The 12,143-nt window shown below is 42.1% G+C and overlaps 1 protein-coding gene across 1 annotated transcript; it reads left to right on the top strand.

Annotated features, from left to right (window-relative positions):
* Positions 1-6,690: 6,690 nt before the first annotated feature.
* LOC124000196 (early growth response protein 1-like) lies at positions 6,691-10,714 on the top strand. Its single transcript, XM_046306398.1, has 2 exons — positions 6,691-7,878; positions 8,363-10,714. Exons 1-2 carry the CDS (start codon positions 7,668-7,670, stop codon positions 9,643-9,645), a joined length of 1,494 nt encoding a protein of 497 aa, XP_046162354.1. The 5' UTR covers positions 6,691-7,667; the 3' UTR covers positions 9,646-10,714.
* The last annotated feature ends 1,429 nt before the right edge of the window (positions 10,715-12,143 follow it).

Below are 12,143 nucleotides of genomic sequence, written 5' to 3'. Positions count from 1 at the left end.
ATATATAGACCCAATGACCAACACAGAGCTGGCCATCAGTAGTAAAGCGTATTTTCACTGAATGCATGAAAAGAAAAGGCATTAAAATTGAAGGAAGAGGAGGCTAACATTTTTAAGATTGATATCATTTCACCTCTGAAAGGAGGTCAATTGTAGCTGGGAATGGAGTGTCTATTGCTGCCTTCCTCTGATGGGGAACAAACCCTGACCTCTCATCTGGGCATGGCACACGTGAGAACTGTAAAACTCTGATAACTGAGTGATCACTCATCTATTAACAAACCTTAGAGCTATTATAGTCAGTGCACAGAATTAATTTGATACAATGGCATAGCCAGGAATAATAATGGCAAACCTTATTGAAAATGAAATAGGAAACATGTAAATATGAATGTGAGTATTCATATTTGAGTATGCAAACACTGACATAATATAGATGGAAATCAAGGAGATCATTATTCAAGTGATACATGCGGACCTTATAAATGAACAACCATGTGTAGTTCTAGAACTGCGTAGAAGGCTAGTGTTTACATCGAGATGCAGCGCTGTGTTATGCTGGCCATTAATCAGTCCCAGCCTGGGGGGGAACTGCTGTAAAGTAGAGACCACAAGCCACTGGCTAACATACTGTATATAGAGTAAACCCTGGTCTGTGTGATTCACTGAGGCAGCTCATCCACATTATGGCCATCTTGATAGAGCTCCATGACTCTCTCCCTCTTTAGTAATTCACATGGTCTTTACTGGGCCTGTGTGATGATAAACAATGTGGAGGTATTTCTTTCTTTGTGTGAATTGCACTCATCCAGTCAGACTGAATAGGACCAGTAATAATCAGACCTCCCCTGAATATGACCAGTAATAATCAGACATCCCCTGAATATGACCAGTAATAATCAGACATCCCCTGAATAGGACCAGTAAGAATCAGACATCCCCTGAATAGGACCAGTAAGAATCAGACATCCCCTGAATAGGACCAGTAAGAATCAGACATCCCCTGAATAGGACCAGTAATAATCAGACATCCCCTGAATAGGACCAGTAATAATCAGACATCACATAAATAGGACCAGTAATAATCTGATTGCATTTGTCACAGGGCTTTTCTGATCTTCACTTTGTGAATAATCGGTGAAATGTATATTTGACTTTTGAGTTCCCACTGTGTATTCTTTGCTAACAACAGATAAATCATTGACAACACAGTATGAATAATGAAAGAACACAAAACCTACAATTACATCCAAAAGGCATGTCCATAATTCAATCAATAGAAATCTCAAATGAATTAACTGGAAGTCTATTAACCTGACCCCATTACAGTTTAGCAACCTCTTGTTCTTTACAATATGTGGCTGTTTGTTTCCTTGAATTGTCGTCACAAGAATTTCACCAAGACTGAAAAAAAATAAGGCAGAGAAATCACTTGGCCCGTGTTGGGAGATGACATGTTGAGAAATAGAACAATCAAGAGATGTGTAATCTGAAAGCTCAGTTGTGATTGAAAGAGTGAAAGGAAGCTGTGTTTGTGAGAGTGAAAGGAAAAAGGCTGTGTTCACATTTGACTCTGGCCTGGCACCCCACTGTGACATCATGGAGAGCAGGGAACATCACCACTTCCTGTTTTGTGAACTCTGGTACAGTAATCTAAAGAAGATATGTACAATTTTGAGATAAGATTATATGGGATGCAAAATGATCTCACACTGTGTATCTGCTTTCCTTGTGACTTCTGTTCTCTTTGTAGCAGTGATCAATAATGTGTTATGTTTGCAATTATCCTTAATGATCATCATTGAGAGGCAAACTTATTTACGAGGGCTTATTTACTTACGATGGGTTCGAAATAGATTTCCATTAAGGAAAATATCCTGAGTATACGACATGGATACCTTGGAGACTCCCTCACTATGGCAACCATTTGAAGTGATTATATAGGCCTTTGTTCATGTATTTCTTGCATAGTGAATCTACCTCAGTGCAAGCAATTTTAATGGGGATAGTTTCATAGCTGCCGACATGGTGACATACTGTAGCTCAGCCAATGCAAACACACTACACACAGGTTTAGTCTGACTGATGTTCATGTGTTTTAGGTAGAACTGCAGAATATGGACAATAATATCTGAAAGTATTCAGACTTTTTTTTTTTTTTTTTGACTTTTTCCACATTTTGTTAAGTTACAGCCCTATTCAAAAATGGAATGAATTAAAAAAAATCCTCAGCAATCTACACACAATGACAGAGCAAAACCCAAGCCACGAGGTCGAAGGAATTGTCCGGAGAGCTCCGAGACAGGACCGTGTCGAGGCACAGATCTGGGGAAGGGTATCCAAATATTTATACAGCATTGAAGGTCCCCAAGAACACAGTGGCCTCCATCATTCTTAAATGGAAGAAGTTTGGAACCACCAAGGCTCTTCCTAGAGCTGGCCGCCCAGCCAAATTGAGCAATCGGGGGGAGAAGGGCCTTGGTCACTGACAGAGCTCTAGAGTTCCTCTGTCGTGATGGAAGAACCTTCAAGAAGGACAACCATCTCTGCAGTACTCCACCAATCAGGCCATTATGGTAGAGTGGCCAGATGGAAACCACTCCTCAGTAGAAGGCAAATGACAGCCCACTTGGAGTTTTCCAAAAGGATCCTAAAGACTCTCAGACCATGAGAAACAAGATTCTTTGGTCTGATGAAACCAAGATTAAACATTTTGGCCTGAATGCCAGGATAAAACCTGGCACCATCCCTATGGAGAAGCATAGTGGTGGCAGCATCATGCTGTGGGGATGTTTTTCAGTGTGAGGGACAGAGAGACTAGTCAGGATCGAGGTGAAGATGAACGGAGCAAAGTACAGAAAGATTCTTGATGAAAACATGCTCCAGAGCGCTCAGGACCTCAGACTGGGGCAAAGGTTCACCTTCCAATAGGAAAATGACCACAAGCACACAGCCAAGACATCGCAGGTGTGGCTTCGGGACAAGTCTCTAAAAGTCCTTGAGTGGTCCAGCCAGAGCCCTAGCTGTGCAGCAACGCTCCCCATCCACCTAACAGAGCTTGGGAGGATCTGCAGAGAAGAATAGGAGAAACTCCCCAAATACAGGTCTGCCAAGCTTGTAGCGTCATACCCAAGAAGACTCGATGCTGTAATCACTGCCAAAAGGAACTTCAACGAAGTACTGAGTAAAGGGTCTGAATACTTATGCAAATGAAATATGTTTTTTTTTGTAATAAATTAGCAAAAATGTTTTTTTTCCCTTCATCATTATGGGGTATTGTGTGTAGATTGATGAGGGGGAAAACGATTTAATCAATTTTTGAATACGGCTGTATCGTAACAAAATGTGGAAAAAGTCAAGGCGTCTCAATACTTTCCGAAGGCACTGCATCTCTGTGTGTGTATGTGTGTATGTATTATGTGTGTGTGTGTGTGTGTGTGTGTCTGTCCGTCTGTGAGTGTGCGTGCACAATGACAAAAACCTGTGTTGGCCATGACACAACTATCACCTGTGTCATGTTGTAAAAACCTAAATAATGATGGCAAGATGTGCTCAGCTGAGAGAGTGATGTGGAGACAGTACAGGCCTGTGCAGCAGAGATGAGGGGAGCACTCTCCTGTTTTCTCTCTCTCTCTCGCCCCCTCTCTCTCTCTTTCTCTCTCACTTTCAGCGAGGGACCAGGGATTAATTACATATCAGCTGCTGAGCAAGGAGAGAGGGGGGGTAAGGGTGCGAGGGGGAGAGGAGGCAAGGGTAAGCCTGCAGTAGGGAGAAGCCCTGTCAGGGAGGGAAGCATTCCTCTCTCTCTTATCTGCTGTTACTGCGTGGGCCATGCCATGGGGGACACACACTGATGCTGAGGAGAGGAGAGGGAGGGAGGGGAGGGGTTTCCAGCCTCCACCAAACCACAAGAGGAAAATACAACAACAATTTACTGGTGGATCACACCCTGTATGTATTTAATTTTTATAACTCTTAAAATGGTGGATGACCTTCTGTTTTTCCTATCTCTTATCTGAGATACTAGCCTGCATCATTTGACTTAATAGCTGCTGACTACTCAGAAGACTATCACAAATCCATTGCATTGCCAAAAACACAGAACATTTACTCACATATTTATTTGCTGTCTCCACAACAGAGAAAATTCAATCACTGAAAAAGTATGAAGCATGAGATGGTCATACTGCGCAACTGTAATGACTGCTGTAATAACATTAGCTGTTGGTGTTGTAAGAAACAGTAGGCTATCACATAGTATTTTCCCCTAGCCACCACCATATAATTTAACAAAATGACTACCGTAAAACTTCAATTAAACATCAAGTCTCAAAGTGCCGTCTGTCCCTTTTAATAGGGCTCCGGAGTGGCGCAGCGGTCTAGGGCACTGCACCTCTGTCCTAGAGGCATCACTACAGACACTGGTTTGATTCCAGGCTGTATCACAACTGGCCATGATTGGGAGTCCCATAGGGCGGCTCACAATTGGCCCAGCGTCGTCCGGATTAGACTTTGGCCCGGGTAGGCCGTCATTGTAAAAAATAATTTGTTCTTAACTGATTTGCCTAGTTAAATAAAATAATAAAATAATAATAGCCGGGCAATGGCAAAATTTCAGCAAATAAACGCATGTTTCAAATAAACTCTGTGTCAAAATGAATTGTTTATGAAGTTACCATGATTTACCATTAATTGTTTACTAGGTGTAGAGCTGCAATATCTACTTTTTTTGGGTGACCTGAACCAAATTCACATAGAAATGTGGGCTATAGATCTTTCATTGTCATTGAAAGCAAGTCTAAGAAGCGGCATGCTGTTAAGTTTCATTTTTGCATCTTTTACTTTTGGTTTTGTACACCAGCTTCAACCAGATGAAAATACAATATTTTTGGTGATTGAAAAGATATTTCACAGTAGTTTAGATTGTACAATGATTCTCTACTCTTATACATTGCTCGTTTAGTCACACAAACTGATATTATGAGAATTATTTGAATTTTAACAACCAGGAAATGGCGGAGTGATTTCTGCATATTGCACCTTTAATGTTGATTTGTTATGTTAACTCAAAACTATTATGGCAATAATCAGTATTTATCCCAGTCAGAAACTGCTAGTCATTGGCTGCTGCTAAAACATTAAACAATTTAGGGAGTGGTAAAAGTAAGATTTGCCTAACATGCACAGTCAACAGTCAATAATGAATTACTCTGTCAAGGAAAAGTTTTTTTTTCTTCTACTGTGACATTTCGGGGAGCCTTTATTAGTGCACTAACATTTTTATGAGTCTAATAGTAAATACAGTCATGATGCTTTTATCTGATTGTCGAACAAATTACAAAACATTTGATGAAAGCAAAGAGACATCTGTTACAAACACCAGAAGTGTTATGACATTCGGTGATTATCATTAGGCCTACTTCACAAAGGTGTATATTATTAATGGTTGCCAAAGTAAGCCATGCTTCCCCAAAAATGTGAACAATAAAAAAAGAAAAAACATAGCTTTTTTCCTTCAATTGGCAAGGGTTAGTGCTATCCGGGATGCATTTTAATCCCTGGATCGAAACAGAGTCATAAAGTAGGCCAAATTACATAACAACCTGTGATCTCCAAACCCAGTCACGTAGCAGCCTATAGCCCCTCTCACACTGCGTAGCCGACTCACTGACCCAGGTAAACCTGCCAATCTCTCACTTCTTCTTTCTCATTTTATGAAGCACCATCAAACATGTGATGCCATGATGTGACAGATCAGTTTTGTCCTAGTTTACCATCGCTAATACGAAATCCAGAAAGTCTGCCAGAACCTCCGACCCAGATACGCAGATTGAAATAGGGAGCATGCTCAGTAGAGTTATCACTGCGTCGAGGGCTTTGTTGCGCCTGTCTTGACTTCAGAGAGCCCGCCACAGAGAACAGAACTGGCAGAACTGAACACATCTCTATTGGATCGATCACTCTTACTTGTGTGTTCAAATAAGAACATTTTACTAAATGATATAGCTAAACCGTGCAATAAAGTTTTCTCCTTGCGCTTTCTGGAAGTCCTGCACTGTTCGAGTCCCAAACGTGGGGCAACCCAGCGTCACTTTCTAACCTAACCAGAATATTGCGGTTTTAAAAATAGCTCCCGTAGCCTAGATAGTGTCCAATAAGAAGGTAGAGCCGAGAAAGAGACTCCCCTGTATTGAATAAGAAATACCCAATGGGCAGCGGAGTTGGCTTTGGCCTGTATGTCCAATAGCGCAGAGAGCAAGTTTATGATCAAAGGTCTAGTGAAATAGCTCACAATATAGTGACATTTTTTTGTGCAACCTACAAATCTTCCTCAATGAACAGCGTCATGCAAGAGAATAGGGTACAGTTTGATTTAGTGCCCAGAACACATGGTTTGCCAAACCATCTTGCACAACGTCTCGCAAACCATCTTGCATTGAGGAGTGAGTCTTGCTCTGAAGATATATTGAAATATAGTGTCAGTAAGAATGTTTGCGGCCATTGAAATAAATGGACACTTATTGAATAAAGCTCAGATTGTCCCAAAAGTAACATAACGACGCCATACCATCAGGCGTCGTTATGTTACTTTCGGGACAATCTGAGCTTTATTCAATAATATATGTATATGTGTGTATATAAATATATATGTATATGTAGGCTATATACATTAATTTACACTCAACATTTTGTGACATTGTTTGAGAAAATGTAATTGGGTGCAGACATTATAGTTATTGTCTCAAATCGTGCTGTATTTGAGCAGGTCTCGCACATTTATTGCCGAGCCCTGATCAGATTTACCACTGGAAACTCATAATAAGAGCAAGGAAGTGGAAACTCACCGGAACCGGTTCGTGTGAAGGGACGACCTTATATGGCATGTCATAGCCGAGGTTTCCGGCAACGGCGGTGCGCTGTATAGATAGGAAAACTGCATTTATTTCGAAAACCACGGCAAAAAAAAGCAGCGGCCGTCTCTTATTTCTATATAGAAACTACTTTTGTTATAATATGCACCATGTGAAATATCAGATTTAAAAAAAAAATATTTGGATTAACAGTCTCCCGTTCTCCGCATTTACTCTGACAAGCTTTCCGTGTACTCCACTGCGTTGCCTAAATATGGCTTTCCTCCAGTCCTTATTTGGACATTTACGTCACGTTATGAGGCTTTATAAAGCGGTGGAATCCTCAGCCTAGTGAAACAGTCCTCGGAGCCAAATAGAGCTCATGTCAATACGCAACAGAGCAGACAGCCCCATAGTAGGCAAGTTTAGAACTTATTCTAGCACACACCAAACACGTGAACTAAAAGATTAATCAAAAGGGAAAACACAACAGCAACATATTTCTTAATTCTTGATCACAGTCACTCATCAGGATTATTAGAAACAAATATATGTTTTCATTCCTACCCTTCTGGAATGAATGAACCACAACATCATTTTTGAAGACCGGGACCTTTTGCAAAGATGCCAAGTTGAAAGCAGCAAAGCCTTTGGATTCCTCTGACCATCTTCCTCGACAAGAGCAGTAGCAGCATCTTTAGAATGATCCTCTAAAGACAGCTGGTAATCTCCTCTCACCTGAGACAAGCAGGAGCAGCGTCTCCACCACCAGCTACTCTGTCTCCAGACAGCCAGGACACCGGCAGCACCAGTACCATGGCTGCAGCCAAGACAGAGATGCTCCTCTCAGCTCTGCAGACATCAGACCCACTAGGCTTCCCCTACTCTCCCATGGACAGCTACCCCAAGCTGGAGGAGCTGATGTTGCTCCACTCAGCAGGGACCACATTCCTGGCTGGCTCCACACCAGAAGGTGTAGGCTTTGGGACCGGGGAAACAGGAGACTCATACGAACATCTGAATGGAGGTAAGGGCTGCTCTAACTGTGAACTCTTTATGGTTTCTTTCAGAAATATGCATGATAATGTGCATAATCTATGAGGTTGCATTTGAGGTCTGACATAGTCTATGCAAAAAATATTAATATAAATAGCTTTAAAAAGTGTTATTATTATTGTGCATAGAGCTGTAACAGTATTTGTCTTTTTTTGACGATTGGATGATTTCATTTTTGCAACAAAAAATGACAAAAAATGAATGAATATGTAGTATAGTTCTATGATTTAACTGATTGCGTAATAATTGACATGCATTTGGTAGAAATATGAGACTGTCAGCACTCGCTCCTTGTAACTTGATGTGTGATGTGTTTTGTATAAATCAGCAGGATTCTTCAATGCTCACCCCCTGGATCCCAAAAAGTATTGGGGGCTACCATCTGCAGCAAATGTAAATTTGCTTTTACACGGCAGCTGTTAAATGCTAACTGTTTGTTGTTGTTGTTCTTTCAGATACATTACCTGACATCTCTATCGGCTGTGACAAGTCTTTCATCGACCAGACCTACTCAACCCCTCGCCTGCCCTCCATCTCCTACACAGGGAGGTTCACCCTGGAGCCTGCAACCAGCTGCAGCAACAGCCTGTGGGCAGAGCCATTATACAGCCTGGTCAGTGGGCTGATAGGCATGTCCCAACCGCCCACCTCAGTTGCCCTGTGCTCCTCCGCTGCTCCAGCCAGCTCCTCCTCACACACCATGAGCTGCTCTGTCCAAATTGGTGATTACAACCCCATCTACTCAGCTGCACCCACTTATTCTAGTGTTAGCCCTAACCTCTTCCCTGACTCTAACCAGTCCTTCCCCAGCCCGTCAAACACCTCAGTCCAGTACCCACCACCCACCTACGCCAGCAGTAAGACCTGCTCCTCCAACATGGCTCTGCCCATGATCCCAGACTACCTGTTCCCCCAGCAGCAGGGTGAGATCAGCCTGCTTCCCCCCGACCAGAAACCTTTCCAGTCTCAGAGCATCCAGCAGCAGCTCTCCCTCACACCCCTGTCCACCATCAAGGCTTTCGCCACACAGACTGGCTCTCAGGATCGTAAAGGTTCCTACCAGTCTCCGCCGGTTAAGCCCAACCGCATGTGCAAGTACCCCAACCGCCAGTGCAAGACCCCGCCCCACGAGCGCCCCTATGCCTGCCCCGTGGAGACGTGCGACCGCCGTTTCTCCCGCTCAGATGAGCTGACACGCCACATCCGCATCCACACGGGCCAGAGACCCTTCCAGTGCCGCATCTGCATGCGCAACTTCAGCCGCAGCGATCACCTGACCACACACATCCGCACGCACACCGGCGAGAAGCCCTTCGCCTGCGACATCTGCGGCCGCAAGTTTGCCCGCAGTGATGAGCGCAAAAGGCACACCAAGATCCACCTGAGGCAGGCAAAGGACAGAAAGGTGGAGAAGGCAGGGCCCACCCCCATGGCCATCCCCTCCCCAGTCTCAGGGTACTCCTCCCCCTCCACATCATACCCCTCTCCTAACTCCTCTTACTCATCTCCAGTGCTGTCTTCATACCCCTCCCCAGCGCCCTCCTGCTATTCCTCCCCAGTGCACAGCTCTTATGGCTCCCCATCAGTTAACACCATGTACTCCTCAGCCTCCAGTACATTTCAGACACAGGTTTCCACCTCATACGGCTCCCCCACAAACATTTACATCTCCCAAGTGGGCACTCCTCAGTCAAAACTGCAGTCCACACTCTCTCCAAAAAACATTGATATCTGCTAAGACTTTCATATCTTTAATTATCATTTATTTGTATTTTTGAAAAGAAGAAGGAAACAACATTGTTACATTTTCAAATGCACTTTTACTCCCTCCGTGACCAGACAGCGATTACAGATAATGAAACATGACAGAGAGAGATGGCCGAGGATAGAAAGGAAACTGTTTCTCTCTTCAACTCAACCTCAGTACTTCAATGAGTCTTCAGAGATCTAAAGAACATAGATTATTGGGCTTTGGTGGTACTTTTGATACTGACAACCTGAAATTCAAAAAGACTGATGGGTACGCAAACAGCCCCATGCATAGTGTACATGTGCCATGTTTCGTTTTGCATCCTTTTAGACTTAATTTGACTTACTTAGACTTACTTTTAGACTTATTATCGTTCTTTACATGGTATCATTTGAACTTGATGGCACCATGTTTCTCTGAATATATTTTCTCTTGTAGTAACAATGTGTGACAACTTTATTGGGGAAGAACAATTACGTATTGGAGCATGTTAACTATAACACTGGCATTTGTTTCTATGCTTTGTATATAACAACCACTTGTACTATCTCCCATGTTGTTTTTTTATCACCATGAAATAATGAACATGCTTCATTATAAACGTTTTGGTGGCTTTTTTGAAGTTTAGCAAACAAAGCTATGTTTTGTTTATCACTCTGTGATTAGTAGCCTTAAGGTGTGAAGTGTATTTTTTTTAATGGAATGTAAGAGCGATTTTAAGGGGCAATTTGGAGGAAACCGAGGTCACAGATTACACAAGAATGTAAGCAAAATAATATATATTTTTATAACTGAACTGTAAATACAGTCTGTATGCATTCAGGAGTCAACATGTTGTTCTTACCTACTGAGTAGGCATTGGATTTTTGTATGTTATTTACATGCAGTTCATTATTGTGTGGTTATTTTTATTTGTTGTTGTGTTTGTGAAAGCAAATGACTGTTTTTGGCTACTTAAGGCATTGAATGCGCTTAACTGCCAAAGATATTTGGTGTACATGATATCCTTCAAGAACAGGGATATTAATAAAATATCAATATATTACGATAAAATTTATTTATTTTTTTGTTCCTGTTTTCTCAATCAATATTTTCCCCACTCTAGGAAAGGAAACATCAAAGCACACATTTATTTTAGTTATTGAAAATAACATCATTCAATTTAAACTGAAGAATAGAGCATTAGGGTTATGGCAGAATGTGACATTTTATGTCCAATACCATCATACTATTTACAGAGCAGTCGCAGAAATGGCAAAGTGGCGGCCCTCTTCTCCTCCCTCTCTATCTGAGAGGAATCAGACTGAGTGCTGCCGTAAGGAGTGAGATGTGTGTCTCCCTCATCTGTGGCTCCTTGGACTGTTGTCTCAGCAACCGACTTCCCTGACACTGGGTGTATCCCAAATTGCATCATATTCCCAGGGGCCCTGGACAAAAGTAAGTAGTGCTCTGTAAGGAAAAGCGTGCAATTTGGGATACATCAGGTGTCATGACAGAAAAACTGTCTCAGGCCTCTCTCTGCTGCCAAGCCTCGGTCAACTCTCACACTCGCTCTGTCAGCTCATGGCTCCCATGTTTGATGTTGTTAGCCATGTTAAAGTGTTGTTAGTGTCACTTTAAGGATGCCTGTAATAAAGCTTTGTTGTTTCTGCCAAATTTCTTCACCATCCTTGCATTAAGGATTGTAGACAAAACTTTGGTCACCATGGTATTAAAAGAGCAATGGTGTAATCAAAAAAATCACATGCATGCTGCGCAATAATGTCTCAAAGGTGCTTATTCAGAGGAACCCCAAATCTTAAGCGGAGATGACAGCAGAAAGATATTGCAATATTTATCATATACTTGTTACAGTTTAATTCATCACATTGTAGAATAAATATACACGATTTAATAATTTCTTAATATCTAGTGAATTAAACTACAGAACCAGAGGTCAATTCTCCTCATAGCCATGCAGACTTGATCGACTGACTGACGTCCATGACAAATTGGTGTGTAATAGATCTTCAGTATGACATCATTTGTGCACAGGCCAACTAAAAAGATGGGGATCCGTCTGGCTGATAAGTACATTTTGTCACAACCACACACCAACTTGCAGGTTCATCATGTTATATGTTATTCTATTAGCTTGTTTTCAGTTTCAAGAATCACAATTTGTTCATGTCAGAAAAGGTTTCAATATTTTGAAGTTTTTCTAGTAAAGGAGAAGAGGTGATATTCGGGGCCAATCCCAAACTGCACCACACACACCTCAATCCTCACAGGGCTGTTGTCATCTTTACCCTCTGCGGTATTTGTGTGGATCATATAGCCATTATACAATGAGTGTACAAAACATCAGGAACACGACAGACTGACCTGGTGAATCCAGGGGAAATAACGGTCCCTTATTGATCACTTGTTAAATCCACTTCGATCAACGGAGAGGAAGGGCAGGATATTGGTTAAATAAGGATTTGTAAGCCTTGAGACAATTGAGA

This window comes from Oncorhynchus gorbuscha, linkage group LG16, assembly GCF_021184085.1.
Source record: "Oncorhynchus gorbuscha isolate QuinsamMale2020 ecotype Even-year linkage group LG16, OgorEven_v1.0, whole genome shotgun sequence".
In the NCBI taxonomy this organism is placed as follows: domain Eukaryota; kingdom Metazoa; phylum Chordata; class Actinopteri; order Salmoniformes; family Salmonidae; genus Oncorhynchus; species Oncorhynchus gorbuscha.
Note: the sequence above shows the minus strand (reverse complement) of the source record. Positions and strands in the feature narration are given on the sequence as shown.